The sequence below is a fragment of the Panthera pardus genome, unplaced genomic scaffold (assembly GCF_024362965.1).
Source record: "Panthera pardus isolate Hobbes unplaced genomic scaffold, ASM2436296v1 HiC_scaffold_5, whole genome shotgun sequence".
Taxonomy (NCBI): Eukaryota; Metazoa; Chordata; class Mammalia; order Carnivora; family Felidae; genus Panthera; species Panthera pardus.
The window spans coordinates 13,983,721-14,009,182 of NW_026526980.1; the positions used below are offsets into that span (position 1 = coordinate 13,983,721).

General features: G+C 45.5%; 1 protein-coding gene across 3 annotated transcripts in view; it reads right to left on the reverse strand.

Annotated features, from left to right (window-relative positions):
* Positions 1 to 306: 306 nt before the first annotated feature.
* Positions 307 to 25,462, reverse strand: part of USP31 (ubiquitin specific peptidase 31) — a 63,654-nt gene continuing 38,498 nt past the window's right edge. For 2 of the 3 annotated variants that reach the window (XM_019430412.2, XM_019430409.2), the window contains 9 exons: positions 23,109 to 23,220; positions 22,401 to 22,495; positions 20,604 to 20,681; positions 19,887 to 20,016; positions 15,040 to 15,159; positions 12,339 to 12,564; positions 6,978 to 7,136; positions 5,381 to 5,533; positions 308 to 3,245 (listed from right to left, as the gene is read on the reverse strand). In XM_019430412.2, the coding sequence (XP_019285957.1) occupies positions 1,678 to 3,245; positions 5,381 to 5,533; positions 6,978 to 7,136; positions 12,339 to 12,564; positions 15,040 to 15,159; positions 19,887 to 20,016; positions 20,604 to 20,681; positions 22,401 to 22,495; positions 23,109 to 23,220 (2,641 nt within the window). In that variant the 3' untranslated portion in view covers positions 308 to 1,677. Of the gene's footprint in view, positions 3,246 to 5,380; positions 5,534 to 6,977; positions 7,137 to 12,338; positions 12,565 to 15,039; positions 15,160 to 19,886; positions 20,017 to 20,603; positions 20,682 to 22,400; positions 22,496 to 23,108; positions 23,221 to 25,462 lie in introns of all 3 variants that reach the window. The other variant, XM_053894366.1, reaches the window with a different exon arrangement.

Here is a 25,462-nt window from a genome sequence, read left to right on the forward strand (position 1 = left end):
ATGCTATTCAAAGAGAATCAGGACCATGGCTCTCCTGACATTAAAAAAAAGAAAAAATACATGGGGGAGGGGAAGGAAAAAAAAAAAAAAAAAGAGGTTAGAGTGGGAGAGAGCCAAAGCATAAGAGACTGTTAAAAACTGAGAACAAACTGAGGGTTGATGGGGGGTGGGAGGGAGGGCAGGGTGGGTGATGGGTATTGAGGAGGGCACCTTTTGGGATGAGCACTGGGTGTTGTATGGAAACCAATTTGACAGTAAATTTCATATATTAAAAAAAATAATAAAAAATAAAATAAAGCCAAAAAAAAAAAAAAAGAAAAATGGAAAAAAAAAAAAAAAAGGCTAAGAATTTCCAGGATACCTCCAGAAAGCCTGAAGAACTATGATCTTGCTTATCTGTGAGATTTCTGTGAGGTTCCCTTGTTTTCTCACTGACAATGCCAGACGGAACATGCTCCAATCCTGCTTGTGAGTTCTGGGTAAGAGATGAAATCTTAACCACTAAGAAAAAATAAATGACTTACTGAAAAGCAGTCTGTAACTTTGCCAGGCAGATCAGAAGCACACACGTAATACTTTGTCACACATCACTCCAACACACCATCAACTGACTTTTGGCATCAGGCAACATCTTTCCTCTCCCCAAGGTATAAGAAACGTGGGCATGTGCACCCAGGGCAGCATGGAGCTGTCGGCTTCTAACACAAGGAACAAGCAACACCAGAGAAGGGAAATGGTACAAATTCTTGCATCCGGTTCAGAATCCTTTTTTTTTTCCAGGCCTCTTTCAAAGGTGTTAACTGCTCTACTACATTTCAAAATCCCAATGGCCTTAGCTAGCAAATTTAGAAGGAAAACAAAATTAACTAGTGACTGGCTTTCTGGCCGTCCAACTTGCCACCCCTTAGGACATCTCCAAAGAACCAAGATAGCGTGTAGTACACCATCTTTGCAGTTATGAAGGACTTCATTTCTACCTCTAGAAACTTCTATCTGTGGCAGCTGGAGAAAAGACAGTCACCCACAGGCCACCTTCTTGGTTAACCCTCTTGCTGATGCACATCCACCCTAGACTAGCTGAGTATATACCTGAGAAACATTAGTGTTAAAATATTGCCCTTCACAGAGACTGGTAGATGGGGCCAAAGTGCAGAAAGCAACAGTCTTCTCTCGGTTTGTTTGTTAGTGTCACAGTTTTTAGAGCTCCTGGTGCCACACGACAATCAGCTGTGAGGACAAATCCTGCTCAGATGAAACCCAAGTCAAATAACTGATCCCTCTACAGCACACACTAATGACAGCTTAACTGGTTCACAGGTTTCCAAACCCTAGTGTCCAACGAAAGTCATTAGAGTTCTCTAGAAAGAAATATGTACAATTGCTAAAGGGACCGCCCAGGGTCTCGTCTACAATGATTCCAGTTAGCTTGGTATCAATACTTTGCCTATGGCTGTTATTTGGTTCAATGGCAGAATAAGGCGACGCTTTTAACAATTTGCAGTTGAATTCTACACACACACATACACACACATAAACACACACACACACACACACACTCGCACATCAGGCACGTGACCTAAAACATATAAAACAAAAGCATAGAGGGCTTTGGTGGGGGGGAAGGGGTTCTAAATAAATAAACATCTTTACAGATAAAACACTTGGATTGCAGAAACATCACTGAGGTTTTTGAGAAGGCCGTGCAGAGGTTTGCATGCTAGAAGATAACTTTTTCGAGGATTTCTCAGCAGACTGCCTGCCACCAGGAGATGAGGGCACTCCAGAATCTAGCTGGGAAGACTTGGATTTGCGAGCGGACAGCAGGGAATGTTTAGCGGAAGCAGGGTCCTTGGAGACAAGCTGCTCTTTTCCAACTGCACTTGCATTTGGCTGCTGGGAACCTGCAGGCTGGTAGCCTTTCTCTGCCTTGTCATCCACGGCATTCTTACTGGCCAACTTGGCAGAGCTACTGCCGGCCTTCTTGGAGAGCAAGGTTGTTTTGCCAAGGTCAGTTGACCGCCGGGTTTCCTTCTGTCTCAAGGCTGACTTGAAGAAGGATAGCCCCTTGTCCTCTGACTTGCTGTCCCTCTTCAGACCAGCCTTCATGCTTGTGTTGGGGGAGCGCAGACTGGCCATAGAGGAGCTCCTGACGTGCTTTCCGTCTCCTCGGCCCTCCCCCACCCTGGCTTGGCTCACCCGAGGGGAGTTGGGTTTGGAGCTAGAGGTGACGCTGGCTCTGTCAGAAGCCAGGCTCTGTCTGGAGCCCTCTCTACTCAAGCTCCTGTCTGTCCTGCTCTTCCCAGGAGGGAAGGGGCCCCTTGCAGCAGGGCCGGGGGCTTTTTTGGCAGATGCGGAGGAAGGAGTGTAGGCGAGGGAAGAAGAGGACTTCTGCCTCTGGGGCGAAGGAGATGACATGGAGTCTTGGGATTTGGGGGAGGACTCCTTTCTAGGCTGGGCAGGGCCAGGGGAGGAATGCCGTCCACTGGCTCTGGAAGAAGAATCTGCTTTGCTTCGGGAGCGGGAGGACTTTATAGAAACTTTTACAGGAACAGGAGAAGAAGGGGACGTACTTGAAAGAGATGATTCCTGGCTTGCCAAGACTGGTCTCCCCTTCCGCAAGCTTCTATCTGGCTCAGAAGCGCCTTTGGAGCTGGGAGAGCTCTTGGCTGTGCTCTCTGGTTTCTTTGCAAGGGAGCCTGGGTGGCTCGTGGGTTTCACCTCTTTGACTGGAGAGCTGTCTACAGAATCACTCTGATCCACATAAGCGATCTGGTTATTATTATCAAAAGGATCGGAGATGGGGGGCACGCAATCCCCTTGTGCTGAGTTTTTGCTCTGTGTGTCTAAAACACCGGAGTTCAATTTGTGGGTGTCTGATTCATCTCTGAACACGCCTTCCATGACAGCCAGAGGGGCCCGACCCACAGCCTTGTGCTCACGTCGGCCGTGACTATCACTTGGTTCCTGGAAACTGCTAGAAAGGTTCCTCAAGCTGCCAAAGCAAGAGATGGAGACCTTATCATCCACCGCCTCCCCGATCTTCTCCAAGGTGGAGGCAGAGGTGTGGATCGGAGAGTCTCCCGAGAACCGGGAAGGAGAATTGGAGCGCATCTGCAGCTTAGCAGACAGGGACCAAGAAGGTCTAATGCAATTGTCGTTAACAGCCAAGGGGCTGGTGACAGAAGATCTGGATGACAAGCTCTGACGCTGGACGCTTCTCACGAATGGTCGAGTTGAGAAACCTCCTGAATGCAGCAGAGAGAACAGCATTAAGCTACACGGAAAACATGTCTGAGCAACACCTTAAGATACTGAAGATGGAAGGAAGGCAAGCCTGGTGGAATGACAGGAGCATGACCTTCAGGGCCAGCATGTCTGGGGTCAAGGAGCAGCCACACGACTGCAACTTCTTGGAGTTCAGTCCCCTATCTATAAAATAGGGACATTCCAACTCAGGGATCGGCAAACTATCGATCTTCTTTCTGTACGTCGGGGGTCAGGAGACCTCCTTTGGAAAGGCCCAGTTAACACTCTAGGTTTTGTGGGCCAACCACTCAACTCTGCCACTGCAGCACGAAAGCAACCAGAGAAGACACATAAACAAATGGGAGTGGCTGTGTTCCAATAAAACCTTATTTACAAATAAAGGCAGAGCTCATACTTGGCCCATAGGCTGTCGCTTGCTGATCCCTGCTCTAACTCACAGGACTACTGTAAGAACTAAATAAAATCCTGAAAGTCCTGTGCCCACCTGGCACTCCACACATGCACAGTACATGTGAGCTACTGACCCAGCTAAGGACATCCAGAGCCCGAGCCCACAGAAGTGAAGTCTCTGTCCGAGATTACACAAAATTAGAGGCAGAGCTAATACCAGAAACACAAACCCTTGCCCCCAACTCAATGCCACATGCAGCTTGGCCTGTCATTATTGAGTATAACAGCAGATCGGTGAAAAAGAACAGAGACGATACACTCCTATCCTGACTTCAAACTTCTAGAGATGACAATCATAATTAGAACAATACACTCCTATCCTGAGTGATTTCAAACTTCCGAAGAAAATGTTCACAATTAGAACTACATACTTCTATTCTGAGTGCCTTAAAACTTCCTTCCAAAGAAAAGATTCTAAATTAACTTCCATACACACTTGGTACTGTGGCTGCAGTATTTATAAAGCTCTGTCCAGATAAGATCCTCGGAGACAGGCTCTGTTCTGTGGGCACCCCCCGGCACCACTGTGATGATGATGCTTAAGAGGATACTGATCTCACCAACTACACTGTCTAAAAACAGACCAGGGGCAAACCAACTTACTGCTAAAACAACAGTGAATTCTAAGTTTAAAAAGCTGTGTTGAGAAAAACCTCTACCTGAAAAAGCAAAGACTCAGTGGTCGGATTTTCATCAAGTATCAGGAGCTTGTTAGCAATTCTGGCCCAGTACTCTTGTTATTTTACAAAGAGAAAGGCAGCAAGCCAGAAAAGCAAGCGGGCCTGGAGCTACAATGAGGCAGACCTCCCTGGCCTGGCGGCCCCCGTCCACCCTCCTGCAGTTTTCCTTCACTTCATGGTCTCACAATTACCCATCACTAGATGCAGATTACAGCAACCGACATGCTGGCTGCAGGCTTGGGAGATGAGTCACTGTCCTCATTAGAGAAGCTGAGCTCACTCTCACCTCCTCCAGCCTCAATGCTAGGGCTGCCTGATCCTTCCCACACCACCTGGGGTTCCTGTCAGAACTGAGGGCTGCCATTACTCAAGCGTAAGTGAAGGTAAAAAACAAAACAAAACAAAAAAAACAAAAAAAAACAAACCCAAAAACAAAAAAACAAAAAACCCCATAGTTCTATTTGTATTGTGTTTCCCCAAGTATCCGTACTGTGACCATCTTCAGAATTCTTTTATGCAGAGTCAAGAGTTTCTGTTCTAGATGCTTCTGCACTTTTTTAAAAGAACATGCCACAAATTCCTGTAAAGGAAACGGCAGTGGAAAGGGGAAAAGCTGAGAGCCGGGAAGCCCCCACACTGGGCGAGCACAGCAACTCCTCGCCAGGCGGCCCTGGGCAAAGCACTGAGCACTTTGGAAAGCGCTCTGAAAGAAATGTATCCCTTATTGTAGAGTTAAAGCTCCAGCCTCCACACTAAGCCTTAGAAGTAGAAAATAATGAAGTACAAGGAGAAACTCATCCTAGAGCTCACAGAGGAAAAGCGAATAACCAGGTTTATATAAAATGGTACTTATGACCGTACAGCCACACAGCCCTTTTACCTTCTCCGACAATCTTCTTGGGGCCTAGCTCCTAAGCGTGAGGGACCCTGTGCCGTGTCCGTGAGATGCCACTTTGGAAATCTGTCACAAAACCCATACCCACCATCGTCTTCACTCCTCTCTCCGGTCATCTCCACCGACTCGGATAATGAGGCCAGAGAGGTGCGTCTGGAGGACGCCGCGGAGGTCACGCTGGCTTGCTTGCTCCCCGGGAGCCGGCTCACCCAGTGTTCACACAAGGAGGAGCTGGTGGAGCCTGCAGTAAAGGAAGCAGGCACTGGGGTCAGGCTGGAGTCCCAGGCTGGCTCCCTGGCACGCACTCGTGTGAAGGGGCAGCGCCTGAGCTGGGGTGGCCTGTGTCAGTCTTACCTCCCAGACCCCTGCTTGAATATCCCATCAAGATGAAAAGAAGGAGGGCAGACTAGCTCATGTTTATAGTAATAAAATGCAAGTATTGGCACGGACACTTCATAATGCAAAGTGCAAATCTTAAGTGCTGGCAACAGAATCATCTATACTCATTCTGCAAATAGTTATTAAGCACCTATTGCCAGGCACCGTTCTAAGCACACACAGTAAAAATTCTGACACGGAGCAAATAAAAGTGGCAGTGCACCGTTATTTCTTAGCTTGCTTTGTGGAATTGTTAAGTCGTTTTCACAATATTAACATACAAACACATAACATGCACACACCTAGGCTGTATGTCATCTGTACTGTCCATTCCAGGGATGCCCTTAAATTCCAGAGCAACATGAACTGCTCTTGAAACTGAGAACAAGACTCAAGTAGACCTCAAGAGGGTGTAATCTCCAAGCATATCTCAGAATCTGGAAAGCACTGAGGGAAGGCACTAGAGCACTGGAGTTCTCACTCTCTCAACTGGGTGAGCAGCTACTGAGGGGTGGGTGCACTGAGTGGGGCTTCACTCCAGCAGGGGTTCACTCGGTTCAGCGGTTCCTGTTCTCAGCGGCTTCAAACCAATCCCTCGCAAGCTTCAAGGAGATTCAGGGTGAATACTCTCTAACATGATCCGATGTTACCGTGTCTCCGTTGTCGGTCACAGACTCTTAGACGCTGCGTTAAGGAGCGTGCGTCACCTTGTCTGGACCGTGTGGCTGCATCCAGACTAAACCCCATCCAGCTAAATCCAGCCCACCTATCATTACTATAGCCTTCAACCCTTCCAACCGAACAGGCCGACCTCATCGGGAAAAAGAACGATTTCTAATGGTGCTTTTACCTTGTCTAAAAGGCTCTAACGTACATCTATGTAATCTGATGCATGCAATGACCCCATGAGGCAGATATTATTAGTACACCCACATTACAGATGCTTAAATATGTGGCTTGGATGTGATGTGCTTCCAGATGATGCGACTGAAACATGGCAGCGCCAGGTCTCGTTCCCTCTTGCTTCTAGTGTGGCAGCCATACCGCTTTTTCATTCATTCGTTCCACAAGCAAACATGGCAAGCTCACTCTGAGACTGGCGCTGCCCACTTCCGTGGGAACTCTGCTGGTTCGCACATTCCACCCCCATTTCCTTGACTGCAGTCATTTTGGTTTCCAGGTTAAACTCAAATGTGAGAATTTATCTGATCAACACAACAGACTCATGAGACCTTGTGGAGAAGCTCTCTGGACCATTACAATCTTCTGCTCTAGGAAGAAGCTGCTGAAGTAATGGCTGGCCTTACCTGCCACTGAGCTGTTGGCTGACCATGATGGAATAGCTGTCCGCCTCTGGTAGAAAAGGATGTACGCTGTCTGTGTGCAGACCTCATCTTCTGACAGCTGCTGCACGTCACTGTCATCGAAGCAGTACCAGAGGCCGTCCACAGAGTTCTTACAGTAGGCTGCCAAAAAGAGCCCGCCATCAGTACCAGGGGAGGGGGCACCGGCCGCTCCACTCTGCCCACAGACACCAGCTCTTTGGCTCATCTAATGCATTCAAGAGCTTTTTAAGGTCGCACGTAGTTACACACAAAGTGGTAAAAAATCCAAATTGGGTTGTGAGCTCAGGCAAAATGTTTCAAGACATTCCAAACTATTCCAAATGTACAAAATTCTACTTAATCTTAGAAAGCCCAACGTACTTATTTACTTGAGGCAGTGGGTCTCAACCTGAGACGATTTTGCACCGCTAGGGACATCCGGCAACAAATGGAGACATTCTTGACTGTCACAACTAGGGGACAGGGTAGTACTGGCACTGAGTGAGTGGAGACCAAGGATGCTGCAAAACATTCCACAATGCACAGGACAGTCCACACAGCAAGAATTATCCCGCCAAAATATCAAGAGTGCTGAAGCTGGAAAACCCTGATTTAAGTACGTTGTCACATTTCAGTGTTTATTAGAGATAGAAAATAGGACTAGAAATAATGATACTAATAATAGCAGCAGCTAGTATTTGTTTAGTGCTTATTATGTGCGAAATACCTCAATTAATCCCATGAGATTTATTCTGTTATTCCCATTTTACAGAGGTTCAAAAAGATTAACCAGCTTGCCCAAAGGTCAAGCAGCTGGTGAAGGACAGGGCCCAGCTCATTTCAGGTGTATCTAGTCCCTGAGTTTGCACTTAAACCCTATCCCACCCTGCTTCCCTCAGGGGTAGTATGAACAACGTAATGCCCAGTGGAAGCGCCCTGGCAAACTAAGAACACTTGAGCTCAGGAATGCATGTGTGTTTTTCTCCAGTTCAAATTCTAACCCTGAAATAGAAATTAAGAACATTCAAGTACCAGCAAAAGACAAGAACTTAGTGTTTGTGAAGCCACGTGATCTTGTAAACATATATCAAAGGGTGTGATAAAATTGATTCAGAGGAGTACCTTATCACACTTCCTAAAAATACCCACTTATTGGGGTAATAATAAATGAGGGCTAGAATATTTAGCTGAATGCCTGAGGGGCAGGGCACACAGGGTCCCATGAGGCACCAGGAGTGACTCCCTCGACAGGCCACAACGACATTTGTAAAGTATGGAGCCTTAAGAGATAAAGGGGATACAGGCGAGGACGGGTTACAACCAGACAGGTCCCAAAAAAGAGCAGAATAAGAATCTGTGATCATGGGGAAGGAAGCCATGTACAGCCATGGACTCCTGGGACCAGAAAGGGGAGAGAAATAGAGACAGAAGCAGCACGGGGAGCTGGTAAAACAGCAACTTGTCAGTGGGCAGGTCAGGCCTAATGTATAAACGACCCAGCTGGGGAGATGGCGGCTGTTCTGGAGTGGGACATGCCCCCGGGACAAGGTGACAGAGCAGCCCTGCACTAGCATCAGTAGGCTTCTCTCCAGGACAGTCTGTTCCCAGTCACAGCACGGCAACTAAGGCAGCCCAGGAACACATTAATGGTTTAACAATGTATTTACTAGATAACTCACTTTTCTTCCTGGAACTAGCTTCTCAAATGTTTTCTAGACAAGTATTATTCAAACTGTGGTTTGCAGACTGGTCCCAGTCCACAACAAGCTAAGCACTCAAACTGAGATAAGCATTTAAAAACTTTCATAGCAACTGGACACTGCCAGGATATTTTTACTGTATTTTTACATAAGTATTGAGTCGTGAAAAATTGGAAATTTTAAAAAAGAACAGGCAGGTTCTGCCTCATAGGAGTTTGATCTAGAATCCATACACAAGTTAGCTATACACGTACCAGTTGATTATATCTAGAACTAGTACAAAATAAAACCCCAAATAGGGGCGCCTGGGTGGCTCAGGCAGTTAAGTGTCCAACTCTTGATTTCGGTTCAGGTCACAATCTCATGCTTCATGGGATCGAGCCCCACGTCAGGCTCTGTATGGACAGTATGGAACCTGTTTGGGATTCTCTCTCTCTCTCTCTCTCTCTCTCTCTCTCTCTCTCTCTGCCCCTCCCCTGCTCAAGCCCTCTCTCTCTCTCAAAATAAATAAACTTAAAAAAAAATCCAAACAAGGACTTAAAAACAAGGTATCTCAAATTCAACAACACTAGGGTATTTAAAATGTTCTCTAAACTAAAACCGTAAACATGTTATATACTGGAAAAGCAGTGGTATGGCCTAAGCATCACAAAGGGGAAATAATGTAGAAAGAGCCTAAGCTTTTCCTAGGTAACACAGGCCCTGAGAGGCAGGCATGAGCAGTTCCAGTGCACGGGCGTGGTCACCAAGTTCCAGTAAGATTACCTGCTGTAGGTCACAGAGCTCCGAAGAGGTGTCTAGCCTCTAGCCCACGTTCCTTTCACTAAACTATGCTGCCTCCAAAGTACCTGTGAGTTTTCAGGCATTTTCCAAAGTCTTCTCTATATAAAGATTAACATGAGGGGTGTTGTTGGTTGAGTGTCCGACTCTTGATTTCAGCTCAGGTCATGATCCCAGGGTCGTAGGATCAAGCCCTGCCTTGGGTTCTGCATGGAGTGCAGAGCCTGCTTACAATTCTCTCTCCCTCTGCCCCAGCTCATGCCTCACTTTTTTTTTTTTTTAAAGAGTAACATGATAGGTTAAAATCCAGCACTGTCCCATTTTTCTCAACAATTTCTTGCTAGAAACTGCATTACTTTCCTGAGAAACAATATTATAAATGGAAGACACATTCTTTACCAAAGCTGAAGCTGGACGAACACCAACCAGGGATGCTGGCAAAGGTGTTACCACACCAGCTAACCAGTGAAATTAAACCATTTCTAAGTCTCTTTCCATCTGAAGAGTCCCTGGGCGTGTAATTCTATGACTCAGTATCAAAGAACATAGATATGACTGGTAACACCCCAAAGGCAAACATCCAATTAGACACACGACATTTATTATACAAATGGGTCCCATCAAATATAAATACAAAATATGCAAGACCAAAATATAGTCTCACCAGATTTTAAATTTGGTTTAAGCCAAAATACTAGGTAAAATATATCTAAACGTTTAATTAATATTAACTCTGTCTTCTGGGGACTTATACTTCTCAATCTCATTCGTTCTTCTCCTTGAGCGTGCTTCTAGAGCAAGCAGAGGCAAAGCAAACCGTTCCACTATGAGACATGCTCCAAGCTGTATCCAGTCACCTTCCCTGTCTCCTGCATCCCATGGGGAAAGCAGGTTGAGAGAATGTGCCAGCAAAGGGGTTCGGGAGCCCAACAGGGAGGTCTCAGGGTTGACTGCTAGGGAACTCCACACAGTTGAAAAACCAGCTGGTAGAGCCAGACTTCCTCTACCCCCACCCCCGACCTTTATGAAGCACTGGCACCCTAGAATCTTGTAGCATGAAGCACTGAGTTCATGAAGAAAGGAAGTGCCTGCAAGTATACATGTCAAATGTGTTGAGTGTGAGGGAAGCAAAACTCCGAGTCCTGGCCGCCCACCCCCACAGATGGCCAGGCTAACAGCAGTGCCCTCCATGGACTCCCCACACACACGAATGTCCAAGGAAGAGCCCCCACGCCTGCGTGCCTCCCCAGTGTTCATCACGGATAATTCCAATTCTGAGACTACATCTCAAGGAAATACAAAACTAGAATGTAAACTAAAAGATGTTCATCAGTGTTATGGTCAAAGTTAGAAAGCAGGAACAGTAGATATGTTCAACAACAGGAAATGGCTACATAAAATTAGAGTTCCACCAACAGAATATCCTGCGGTCCTAAAAAGTAGTGTGTATACAAATTAAGCATCGACAACTGAATACTTCTGTTACAACAGGTAAGTGTGAAGACTGGGATGCAGGGACATACACACACCCCTCGCATCTCACCACGCTTCGGATTCTGGAACTTTTTTATTGTCTTCCTGTCAGCAGGTACAGTCCTGAAGTGCAGGCCACTATCCCATCAGCTTCTCCTGTGCCTCCAGTTTGCTCTAACCACCCTCTCCACTGGCCCCCTGCTCTTCCGGCTGTGTACACTTCTGTGCACCACACAACCTATTACACATTACTGATCTGACAGATCATGTGGTCCTATATGTCCCTGCTCGATTACACTCTTAGGAGACACAGTTTGAGGCCTATTCATCTCTGATGTGAACCCAGTGCAAGTTACACGGGAGGTGCCCCATGAATGTTCACCTAAACAGAACATACCAGTACAACCACAACAGTGTAAAATAATGGCCAAAACGTCCAGAAAAACACTGGAAGAAATGTTACCTACATACAATGGGATAGTATTATTCAGCTTTAAAAATGAAGGAAACTCTGACACGTGCTGTAACATGGGTGAATCTTAAAGACATTATGCTACGTGAAGTAAGCCAGACACAAAAGGACAAATACTTGCAAGGTTCCACTTATAGAAGCTTCCAAGAGAATCAGATTCATAGAGACAGAACAGTAGTGGCCAGGAGTGGGGGGGGGGGGGGGGGGGGGGAAGGCAACAGGGACTTGCTGTTTAACAGAGTTTCAATTTGGGAAGAAGAAAAACGTTCTAGAGATGGATGGTGTTGAGGGCAGCACTACAACATAAATGCACTTAATGCCACTGAACCATACACGTGAAAATGGTAAATTTTGATATGCATATTTATCACATTTTTTAAAAATGTTACCAATGGTTATTTTTGAGTGATGAGCCCATGGATGATGGTACTGTTCTCTCTTGTGTATAAATTTCATATAACGAACAGTCCCTTTTAAAAATGAAAAAGATAAATTTAGCTTTAAAACAAAAAGAAAAAATTCTTCCAAATCACCTTAAAGACACTATAAAACCGGTTCATCTAATCACTCCAAATAAGGGAGAAGCGACAACGTCAAGGAGTGGAGTGAAACCCTAAATGGCGGTGGGGGTGACGTAACCAAAGTGAGCCCCTGGTGACCCAGACAACATGATCTACCTGCACACACCACTCCCCAGTCAGGTCACACAGCTACCGGATGGTCCGACTCAGGAAGAGAAGGAAGAATTTGCATTTATTTGCTCTTGGACAGAGATCCAGCAGATGAAAACTGCCCTCAAAGATGGCAGACTGCGTACTAGAAGAGAAAGTGAGGTTCTAAAGCAAAAGTAGCCCTGTCACAAGCAAAACATGTCGAAGGAACGGTCAGCACAGACACCCGGCCTCTCGCACTGCAGACCTGTGTAGTGCCCCCCTTGCATGGTGCCATGATGATTGCACACAGCATACAGGTCATAGACGTAGTCCTCAGGGTCCCTCCCGAGTCCATAGGGCCGTCTCCATGGAGACCAATGGGATGGCAAACTCCAGCTGCTCTGACTTCTCTTAACCACATGAGGTGTCATGTCCAGGCCAGTCAAGGGGAACTTGACCATGTTCTGAAGTTTCATACGCCTGTCTCCTTCCTGTTACAAGAAGAAAAACAAGTTCTGATGATATTTTCATGCAAGTAGATGGTAGATCAATTCTGCGTGAAATGTGGACCCTAACAGCTCAAGTGGTTTGAGTTACCGATCTGATGGTTTCCAAAGATACGTACAAAATAAGGAAACACACTAACAGTTGTAACTATCTGGAGGAACAAGTTTTAATACTACTCAAACCAGAACAAGCAATGACGTACATATAAGGGGTGATGAGCCTCTCGGAGTCTCCATTTCTTTATCTGATAGATGAGTTTAGGTTTTTAACTTACAAACTGACAGTATTGGGCAGTTCATCATGATACCTCTGCCAAAGAGGCATGAAAAGTAATGGAGTAAAACTGTACATGAAAGACAAAGTTAGTGCTGGCACAGAATAGCCACCAGATAAGTAGTATACCCTTTTCCTCCCCACCTCCTCCAACAAGCACAGTAACAGTTAACATTGACTTAATATATTCATTTAGTTGAGAATAATTCATTTAGTTGATAATCTCGGGTAATCTGTATCTTCCATTAGCCACGGGGAAATCCTCTGAAATCCAACTGTCCGCTCACTAGCTATTTTCTGAATGTTTCTTGTGTCTGTGGGAGCTCTAAGAAATTAATTGGGCATGGATAACACCCACCCCAAGGAGCCATGGATCTATTAAGAGAAGGAAAACGTTCATAAGAGAAAGGGAGGATGAGCCCCGGATGGTCAGGAAAGTCAGACCCAAGAATTTGGACCTTGCCGTGCAGTCAAGCACTGAGGCTTTGAGGGAGGAGGGAACGTCATCAAAGCTGTGTAAGCAGTGCACAGCACGGGACAAAAAGGGAGGAGCAGCTTAAGTGAAGAAATCAAGTAGAAGACAACGTGACTGCAACCAGCTAGAAAGCATCACAAGTCTGAACGGGCAGGCTGACAGCAAGAATGGGGACAAGGGGACACACACAGGAGGCAATGCAGAGGCACAACCAAGCTGAAGAGATGACTGGTTACATGGGAGGGATAAGAAAGAAGTCGATGGGGCGCCTGGGTGGCTCAGTCGGTTGAGTGCCAACTTCGGCTCAGGTCACGATCTCGAGGTCCGTGAGTTCGAGCCCCGCATTGGGCCCCTGTGCTGACAGCTCAGAGCCTGGAGCCTGTTTCGGATTCTGTGTCTCCCTCTCTCTGACCCTCCCCCATTCATGCTCTGTCTCAAAAATAAATAAACGTTAAAAATTTTTTAAAAAAAGAAAGAAGTCGAAAACAACACTGCAGTTTTGAATCTGGGTGCTGGAAGGGTGAGGACATTTCTTCTAAAGAAACAGAGGGCAAAGGAAATCGGTCAGCTTGTGTGTGGAAGGCCGGGCTCTGAACCTCGGCTATCTGCATACAGCAGCTATCTGCATACAGTCGGGACACTCTTTACTATGATTAAAAACCTAGGGATCCTGTGCCCGTCACCCCAGACACTCCCACTTCATCAGCAAATCCTAAACATCTGTTGATCTATTCCAGGCTTTTCTCCACAGCCACTGCTCCGGACAAGCCACCAGCATCCCGCCCCTGCATGGTTGCATCGGCTCCCTTCAGATCTCCCTAGCTTCATTCACGTGGCCTCCCATCCTCCACACAGCAGCCAGAATAGTCTCTTCAAAACACAGATCTGGCCATGTTGCTTCTCTGCTTAAAACCCTTTATCAGAATCCCACTCTGCCCACCAGGAACAACCAGCCCCTGCCCTTCCCCCACCCTCTGGAGCTCCAGCCAAACCGGTGTGCTGTCAGTCTCTTGCACGTGCTGCCCCGCTCAGGGCTCTGCACACGTGGCTCCCTCCGCCACCGTGTGTGTGCAGCACGGCCCCCACCTCACTTGGGAGAGGCCTACTCCTAATCTTTCAGATACACACCTTAAAGCCAGGCCTGAGAGACTCCTTGAACATTTCCCTCTCATTTCCCTCTCTTACAGTGGGGCCTGCCCAGGACAACCCTAACCTCAGGGAACACACAGCCTTTTGGGAAAAACTGACTCGGAGCAATACAACTCACATCAGATTTTCTCTGCATATATTTATGAGTCATCTTCCCAACTATGTGACCGCTTCTGGGAGCAGCGTGACACCTGCTATTACTTTAGGTACAAAGAGAATTCTACCTGCCCCAGAAAGGAGCTCTGTGTTTTTTTAAATCCTAAAGTACACTTACCAAAATTTAAAGCACAACATTTTCAAATCTAAAGCAAATCCTCAAGAACAAAGTAAAACATCTGCAGTATGAACTAAAATGTTTTGAATTGAAAAGGCCCCAGGATGCTCAAATTTTGCTTTGGGTAAGAACAAACATGACCCCAGACACTGGGGCAGAGGCATCTGTAACAACACGGACAGGGATGCTGGGTCCAACAGGGACACCGAAGGACCCCCATGCAGACCACAGCAGGGGCATGAGAAACTTGGTCACAGCTTTTCTCACTGTGACAGAGGACATCCTTACCTGTCGAAATCTCTTCAGATGGATAATAAGCACATCGGGCAGAGTCCAGAGGCTTAACGTGATGCTCCCCTGCTGCAGCTGCTTACAGTGCGGGCACCGCCAGGCGTCATCCGGGGCAAGCTGAAAACAAGGAGCATGACACGACTTCCGTTACGCACCACCTCAGGCGAGGCTTTTATAGGAGGCCGCGGCCCCCGCTTCTTGGTGAGGGCACGGTACAACTTGGGTCTCTCGGGAAACCACATATATAGGATGCAGAGTCAATGGAAAACACCATCAAAAGCGGCACCTGGCCAGAGCTGGCACCCAAAGATTTGCTGAATAAATCATCTCTCAAAAATGCATGACTGAACAGGTAAATATTACAGAGGATGTTCCACATCACAGAAGAACCTCAAATTCCACAGATTCTCAAACTCAACCTGTTGCGCTTCCATCAATATACTGTCCTCCTCCTCCTCCACCTGTCCCATCCTCCTTCCCTCCCTCCCCCTTCCTCCCCCTCCTCCTCCATGTCATACCTCAACAAACACTACTGCCACCCACCAAAAGCAGAACCGGCAGGGCGGACAGGTATCCCAAACCCTCAAACCCTTCCCTCTTCCTCTCGTTCCACATCTACCCAAAGTAATTGCCTGCCACCTCTCACACCTGTCTCCTGCACTCCATTCCCACTAACATGGTCTTAATTCAGAGTCCTTACCCTCGCTCTCATCTGGGCTTCTGGAGTCTCCTATCTGATCTCTCTCTCCCAAGCACTAACCCACTCCAAACAATCCTCCCCCATCCTGCTACCAACAAGGTCTTTCTGAACGTCAATCTGAGGCCTTAAGTCCACATATGTCATCTCTGCAGGTGAGGGTTTCAGGAAGGGGATTTATTCAGTTAGAGGTATGCCCATGAGGCATGTCTGATGAGAGATTTAAGTCTCCTCTGGAGTTCAGAAGATGCACCAGATCAGGGACTATCAACATGATGAGGTAAGGAATGACCATGCCTACTGAGATGGAACAGATAGAAACACAGAACAGAATCTTGGGGAATGCCTCTTTTTTTAAGTGAACCACCAGAGCCTGAGGATGCATAGTCAGAAAAATAGGCAAGTCAGAAGCATTCCCTCTGATGTGTACCAAGGAGAGAGAATGGCAAGATCCCATGGAGAGGTCAGATGGTGATGGAGCAAAGGCCACAGAACTGAGCAAACCAGGGGCCACCGAGAGTTTCAGAGGGCAGTGTCAGAAGTGCAAGTGGGATGGAGAGAGGGAAAGAGCTGAAACCAATAATAGGGAATAAGGCAGAAAAGAAGAGGAGAAAGGCAGGCATGGTAACAGGAAAAGGAAGCAGACTGGGCTGTTGTTTTTTTTCCCCCGTGGCAGGAAGACCGAATCACATTTGTAGGAAACATGGGGAAAAACAGAAGTTTGGGTGGATGGAAGTGACTCAGACACTTAACACTGGCAGAGACCCACAACTGTCATCTGGTCAGTCTGCATCTCTGTGTGACTTATTAATAGTCTATGTATGTGGCCATCCAGCCCAGCGTGTGTGGTAAAGGAGCAGGCTGTAGTCTGTTTTGTCAATTTCCAATACAGATACTTTTATAAGATACAATAAGAACAACCTGACAATGTCTAAGAGCTATGACAGCCTCGAAAAGGTCTCTGATTTCTGTACTTATCTCATTGTAAACTGCTACAAAGAGCTCCTGGCCCTGCCGACCACATTGAGCACCGCTGGTCTCGCTGACTCTGACCAGCAGATGAAGGGCAGCTATCTCAGTAGGCAGCTCTTCCATTTTCAGACCGTCTGTCACAAAGTTCTTCCTCATATTAAGACAAATTCACTCTCCCTGTAATTTCCAATCTTTAGGTTCTGCTTTTCAGATAAAATTAAGTCCAATCCCTTATCCACAAGCCGGTCCTTGAAGTGCCTAAAAATGACTATTAGATCCCCACTCAAGGCCTCCTCTGTCAAATTCAGCATGTCGTGGTTTCCAGATGCACCAGCCCCTATCCACTCTCTCTGGTGCCCTGGTTTGTCAGTCTCTTATTAAAGAGTGAGCATTTAAGGTAATGAAAAGAACGGTGCTATCACCATCTGAATTCTGGGCACTGTTTTAAAGCATCCTTAAGGCAGCTGACAGTGGCTGGCACGTGACACTGCTGATCAATACTGAGCTTGCAGACATCTAAATCCCCAAGTTAGCATCTCACAGCCTGCTGCTGAATCTCACTGTCTCCTCTTCTGTGTCCCTGTCGTATTTCTGGACCCGATGACTGAACTTCCCAAGTAACATTCATTTATGCATTCATTCTAGTGTGGACTTACTGAATCCCTGTCTATGTGCCAGGCGTGGCTTATAGATATTGGGATTATTTTATGACCAGAACAGACTCTCTCAACTCTCTCCCTTACCTGCTGTGTCCCAGCCACACTGGCCTCATTCCTGTTTTTCAACCATGCCAAGTTGCTTGCTTTATTTACTTATTTATCCCCACCAAAGAGACTGAGGTCAGAAACACTGCCTGGCTTAGTCCCTGTTATATCCCCAGTACTAAGCATACCACCTAGTGCACAGTGTGTACTCAATAAACATTTACTGAATGAATGAATCCCTACTAAAATGTATCTTGCTAGCTTGAACTTAACCTTCTAGGTCAATGAGATGTTCTGTGGAATACCAATGTTGTCATCTAGTAGATCCACTCAGTTTTAAGCTTTGCGCCATTCTCAAACATCTCCCAAATTAAAAAAAAAAAAAAAAAAGCCCAAATACGACGAGGTACTACACAGAGTCTGCCATCAACCTGTTTTTAAAGCCAACTGCCTATTGTATAATTAGGCTCCAAACTGGGAAGAAAAAAAAAAATAGGTCTTATGAAAAACTATTATTAGGGATGTCTGGGTGGCTCAGTCGGTTAAGTGCCTGACTTCAGTTCAGGTCATCATCTCAAGGTTCCTGAGTTCAAGCTCCACAGTGGGCTCTCTGCTGTCAGCACAGAGCCCGATTCAGATCCTCTGTCCCCCTCTCTCTCTCTGGCCCTCCCCCACTGGTTCTCTCTCCCTCTCTCTCTCTCAAAAATAAACTTAAAAAAAAAAAAGAAAAACTATTATTAAAGGACCTAGCTATGAATAGCTTGGGGGAAAAAAGACTGTGAGAATATTAAAAGTATTTTCAAATATTTAAAGGATAGACAAGTGGAAGAAAATCAGGACTTGTCATCACATATCCTTAATGAATGTGTTGGTTGCAGTAACCTGGGGCATATTTCAGAGAAGCCTCGGGGACCACCAGAGATATCCAGGGAGGAAATGGCGTGTCTCCTGAGTACAGAAATGCCTCGTAACTAAGGTATTCAAATAGCAGCTGGATAATCACCTATTTGAAATTAGGCAGAAGAACTCAACCATTAGAAAATAGGAGTTTTGGGGTGCCTGACTGGCTCAATCGGTTGAGTGTCTGGCTCTTGATTTTGGCTCAGGTCATGATCCCAGGGTCGTGGGATCAAGCCCCATGCTGAGCCTGTAGTCTGCTTAAGATTCTCTCTCTCCCTCTGCCCTCTCCCCTGCTCATGGTCTCTCTCTCAAAAAAAAAAAAAAAAAAAAAAGAAAAGGAAAAAGGAGTTTTAAAGTCCCCTCCAACCCTGAAATCACAGGATTCACTAAATATAAGAGTGAACAGTAACAATTAGCAGTCAAAAGTATGATACTAAACATCAGCTCAAGATTAGCTGAACACCAAGTGCTCTAGTCAAGGCTGCTTAAGGTGCAATGCCCTAGAGAGTTTTAAAAACCACACAGGCGTTGGCCCCATCCACAGAGACTTATTCATGTATCCCACTCTTCTATTCAAATATTTACTGAGTCCCTACAATCTGCAAAGCACTGTACTGTGGTCTAAAACATGCCTTCTGATCTTTTTTTTTTTTTTTTACAGTTTATTTTTGAGACAGATAGAGAGAGAGAATGGGGGACGGGCAGAGAGAGAGAAGGAAGCACAGAATCCGAAGCAGGCCCCAGGCTCTGAGCTGTCAGTACAGAGCCCTACGTGGGGCTCAAACTCACAAACCGTGAGATCATGACCTGAGCCAAAGTCGGGCGCTTAACCGACTAAGCCACCCAGGAGCCCCCCAAACTTTCAATCTACATCTGCACTGAGCACTCCAAAGTGTGGCTAATGTAGCTAAGGAACAGAATTTTTAATTTTGTTTCATTTTAATTAATTTAAGTTTGAATTTAAGTAGGTCCTGGCACATATGTTTTTGGTGCCAAAAAGTTAAGAATAACTATTTTTGTTACTAGGGGAAATGACTTAAAATCCATAAATCAAGGGGTGCCTGGGTGGCTCAGTCAGTTAAGTGTCAGACTTCAGCTCAGGTCATGATCTCGCAGTTCACGAGTTCCAGCCCCACATCAGGCTCTGTGCTGACAGCTCAGAGCCTGGGGCTTGCTTCAGATTCTGTGTCTCCCTCTCTCTCTGCTCCTCCCCCATTTGCGCACATGTGCACGTGCACGCTCTCTCTCTCTCTCTCAAAATTAAACAAACATTTAAAAACAAGGTTTAAAATCTCTAAATCAAAACAAAAAAATAATACATATATTACTGTTAAAAAAGAAAAAAAATTAACTACAAAGGTTCACTTCTAGAGCATTTCAATCAATCAAGGTTTTCTAGTAATCTAAACTACTTTTGTTAAAGTCCTAAAAGGAATAGCACTAAGACACCCATTATGTGAGTGAAAAACGCCTGGGGACTTTTCTGGGGCATACTTTGCTCTCCGGTGTCATCCTGCCACATCGCCCTCCCTAGCACCCTCACCACCCCAGAAGTGCTGCCAGGCTCTTACCCGCTCCTCTTTGGTGTAGAGCTGGAAACACTGGGATAAAGTGCAAGTCTGGGGCTGATGATGACGCTCCCTCTGCAGACGGACACTTTCTGCATCAGGAATATACTCATCTTCAGTATTTACAAACAAGCTGCAATTGGGGGGAGGGGGGGGAGGGAAGCATTTATCAGAGAATGTCTTGCAAAACTGACCCCCAAATTGCAGCTTCACAATGTGACTATAAATTCATAACCAAAAAGAACCAATGTGTAACAAAAGCAAACAGGTTATCAATTGGTCATCCAACTTTTCTATGTTCCAAAATAGTCTTGAAAAGCTCTGTATCTATAAAGTTATTTCTTGAAAATAACTTGGGAGTTGGTTTTCATGGGATTGGTCATGAACCATTAATATATATTCTTGTCCTTTGTATCTACAGGCATGCATTTGGCATAATTTACTAGAGTTAATGGGCTTATAATAAAAATCAAAATCATTGGCCCTGAACAGTAATGAATAAACAGCTCAGTCTCATCAGCAGCAAATGTTCTGAGGTTTTTGAGATCCAGACAACAAAATGTATAGGAAAGAAATAACTGATTAAAGGCTTAGCAAGCCACTTGGATACTTAGCTAAAAAGAGAGATTTGTCTCAGCTAATCTGAGGGATCAAAGGGATGCTATTAAAAATGGTAATTAAAACGATGATTCTATAAACACTAAATAAAACAATACTCACAAATCTTTTGTTTCCTTGTCCCATTCTACCACTAACTTCACATGAGCAGTGCCACCTGGTCCACAAGATTTTAATGCCCTAGAGGATGGAGAAGGAAGTCACATATTATGCTCTTAATAAATTATTTTACTTATGATTATATCCTATCTGAAATTTGATATCATAATGTGATTGCTGAAAATGTTCAACACTGTTCCTCATCAGAGTTTCTAGCAAGACAATTATGACTTCCTATTTAGAATAACTAGGTTACAACTGGACTGAAAAATCCTTAAATTAAAATGTCCAGTACAGAAGGAGACTAGAAGAAATTAGTCTCACATTATGTAGGCTGTCTACAATCACTCTCAGATGTTCTTCATGACCTTTCCAACTTTTTGTCTCATTTCTCACCAACCCAAACAGAGACCAGATAGTAGTCCCTCTGGGAACAAAGTCTTGCTCCTACATCTCTTCTCCCCCATAACCCATGCCTGGGCCCTTGGACTGTGCCCCATGCCAGTCCAAACTGTGCCCTTCCTGCAAGGTACCCCTCAAGTTCCATCCCTGTCTTTTATAAAGCACTCCCCTCAGGTGGCCTTTCTTGTCACCATCTCCTGAGAAACTCTTTCAGCAATAGTAGTCAATATTAATTACCCATCTAATATTTGTTACGCTTTGCAGTATTCTGGATCAGTATCTAATCTCTTAACTCTTGTCTCTAAAACCAAACATAAACTGCTTTCAAACACAACTACGTTGTATACTTTTTTTGGAATCTTAAAGTGCAAACACCACAATATTTGCTGAAAAATCATAATAAAGATAATGTGAGTTTTTGTATTTATGCAACTATATATATTGCATATATATATATGTGTGTGTGTATATATATATATATGTGTGTGTATATATATGTATATATACACATATGTGTATTCTTTATTAATGCAGTAGGGTGTTGGAAGCATATAGAAGAGCAGGGAGGTAGCAGAGGGAAGCGACTAGGTCTACTGAGGGAGAGGAGGAACAGTGTGAAGGTTCAAGGGAATGGAATGATCCACAGAGGACACCACACATGCAAAGGCACACACGAGTCATGCCACGTGTTCCAACAATCCTCATGCTGGGATACTGCTGAAGATTTAAGATGAGGGGAAGAGCCTGACAAACGGGGTGTGAGCAGGGTTCAAACTGTAGAGCTTCATACACTGTGGAAGATGGGCTTCATCTTTTAGGTCACAGGTTGCCATTTAAGATTTCCAGGAGGAGGGGCACCCGGGTGGCGCAGTTGGTTAAGCATCCAACTTCAGCTCAGGTCATGATCTCACGGTTCAGGGGTTCGAGCCCCACATCGGGGGCTCTGTGCTGACAGCTCAGAGCCTGGAGCCTGCTTCAGATTCTGTGTCTCCCTCTCTCTCTGCCCCTACCCCACTCGTGCTCTGTCTCTGTCTCTCTCTCTCTTTCTCAAAATAAATAAACATTAAGAAAAAAAATTTCCAGGAGGAAAGCGGCATGATGAGAATTCTACTTTGGAAAACTTCCATCTCGGCTGAGTATGAAAGTGTAATTATATCTGTAGTCCTGGGACATACATTAATTTGCTTTCCTGACAGGAGGACTCCAGGTTTTTCTGATTTCGAAAAAGATCATAAAACATATCATACTCAAATATGAATGAAAAGTAAAAAGTATACTTAATTTCTAAACGAGCCTGAAGAGCCTACATACATAGGTGGAAACTGTACCAGCCGTCACTAGAAATTATACATGAGCATAAATAAAATTGTAGAAGACGATTTATTGACTTATTTTTACCTTTCTACCGTTGGGTGGCACAGGGGTTTCTCCTCCTGGGGCAGCAAGTATGTTATCCCCACAACACTGACGACACGCAAACTGAATGGACACACCTGCATCAAACAGTAAAGGAGGATTTGACTGAATTTCTCTTCAAAGGCATGTGCGTCACAGTAGCATTTCCAAAACAGATTAGAGAGACAGCAAATGGTTTGGCAAAATGCTTCTCTCTGATATTCTTTAGGTTGTTGAGCCACTCTTACACACTTTAAGTATGATTTACCTAAATGCAGTTTACATATCAAATATGTTATGCAGGACAAGTAACATGCTGCTTTAGGCTGAACGTTAACTTCATGTAAGTCTCCCATGGATACCTTAATATAGTAGTCGTAATTTTGAAAGTACACAGATAGCTGTTCTACAAAATGTCTCCAAGCTGATCGTGTGCTAATCTTTGTTAGATAAATATATATTATAAAGAAATACCCAGCAGTTCAAGGAAATTCTTGCAGTGGCCAGAAAATGAGGGGCTAAGTCCTTAGTCTTGAAAATCTGAACACAGCTGATTTTACTAAACAGCTTTGCACACAGCTCCTTGGCATCCCAGCGCCATGTCTGGTCTTCCCTAAGTGCAGAGGTCCAAAACTCAAACTTCTCTGCAGGGACTGTTTCATCGTTGGGTACACACGCATTCTGTGCTGGAGCATCCAGATGCCGACCCACCTGAATGCAAACCGTGGGCCTCAGGAAATACTTCATCTTCTCCAAGATTTCCTTCTGCAGAAGGTCCCATGCTATTGTCTTCTCCAAGTGCAGCACAAAAGGCAGTCCAAATCTAACACACATAAATATTGCAATCGCTTTAAAAGTATGGCAATTCTTTTAATACTGTAATTCTTTATTCATGATCTCTTAAAATGGAACAACTATCTAATTGGGTTTAGGACGGTTCTCAAAATAAAACAAACAGGAAATGCAACAGTTACTCCCAGAAGTGGATGAAAAAGTCCGAAAAGAAGCTTAGATTTCTAAATGAAATTTAATACCTCATGTGCCAAAATGGCTTCTAAGGGATATTAGGTCACAAGAGGCCAGGATCAACGAATATGGTAAGGAAAGAGAGCGGGAGTGGACACGCTCCGACAAACGGCATGGGTCCACAAAAAGGGGTCAGGTGCTGGAGGAATAGATGGCTGGAAGGTCTAGCGGGCAGGTGGCTGTACCCTGGTAGTCTGACAAGCAAGTGACACTGAAAGTCAGCTCCCAGCCTAGGGGCGAAGCCAGGTAGCCCCTGCCCATGCTGGGCTCTCAGGAGTCAGAGGATCAGAGACAGTACCATGTACATGTACCATGTAAGGCTCTGGCGGTACTCAGATCACCAAGGGAGCTTGGAAACAACAATGATGCCCAGCAGTCCCCTGAGACTGCACTGTAATCACTCTGGTATGTAGCTCAAGCACTGAGCTTTGCTGAGGAAGCCCCAGATGGTTCTAACACGCAGCCAGGGCAGGACCACTGGCCCAGCCTCACTCTCACTCACACCTGGCCACTCATACCTACTCATTGTGCCCTACATGTATGCTACTCACCCAGCCAGGTCTCTGTGCAGCCAGCTCCTTCAGCTTGAACAACCCTCCTACCTCTTCCCTAAGCCACTCCCTAGTCCCCCACATCAAGACCCAGGGGAGGGATTCTTCCCCAGGAAGCACCCTGTTGATCGGCTCCCTGTGCTATCTGGGCCACTGCACTCACTACACCGTGCGAAAGATAAGGTCCGTCTCCCTAACTCCCACCAGTAAACCAAGGCAGGAACTGTGATTTATTTATCATAGTCACCCAAACAGCCAACCCCTAAGAATCCATAAGTGTTTAATGAACAAATGAACAAAGAGATAAACCTTGACTCAGGCTGAAGCCGAGGCACTCACATCAAGAAAGCTGCTCCTGGAGCACCTGGATGGCTCAGCCGGTTGAGTGTCTGACTCTTGATTTCAGCTCAGGTCATGATCTCACTGTTCATGGGTTTGAGCCTCACACTGGGCTCAGGGCTCACTGTGCAGAGCCTGCTTGGAATTCTCTCTCTCTCTCTCTCTCTCTCTCTCTCTCTCTCTCTCTCTCTCTCTCCCCCTTCTCTCTCTTCTCCCCTCCCCTGTCTCTCTCAAAATAAATAAACAAACAAAAAAGGAAAGCTGTTCCTATGACCTCAGCCTACACACAGCAGTACTCCACAACCAGCACCATGATGGGAGATAAATTACAAGCACATGTAAATCAGCCACTCCTGGTTTTCACATGATCATGTCCTCACTTGTAAGGGGATAGTATTACGCAAGGGACTCCACAAGTTCTTTATTTTATATCAACAGGCTGAGCTGCCTTTCTTTCTGCCCAGTAAACATGCCACGCTCCTCTCGGTCTCAGGGTCTTTGTACTCATGTTCCCTCATCACTGATCCTTCTCCCCGGAGGCTCACACTGTCTCCTCACTCGGAGGACTCCGCTCCGTGCTGCATCCCGGGGTGGACCTCCCTGTCCCCCTCTCCAGCGAGTCTTGCCACCTCCCCACCGGCACACTCTCTCACTCCAGCCTGCTTTCATATCTTCGAGGTGCTGATGACTGTCTGAAGTTAAGTGTGTTTACTTGTTCGCAGTCGGTCTGTCCTCACTGGGACAGAAGCTCCACAAGAACACAGTCTATCTCGTTCACTGCTCTATCCCCAGGGTCGGAACAGTGCCCGACACACTGTAAACACCACAGCATTTGTCAACCAATATCATATATATACAAATCAACATATTTCACACTTATGTTATTGAACCATCATTAAATAAGGAAATTACTGCAAAGCAACATTTTAAAAGGCTAATGCAATGCTACCCTGACAAACAGCAGAAACAAAGTTCTTTGTCCCTGAAACTTATCCATATCTTGTTGTTACTCAGGTTACATTACTACTGTGACAAAGCTGCTTTAAAAGATAGTCATATAAGGACTTCAAGAGACAAAACAGATAAACATAAGGGGAGGGAAACAAAAGTAATATAAAAATAGGGAGGGGGACAAAAGAGACTCATAAA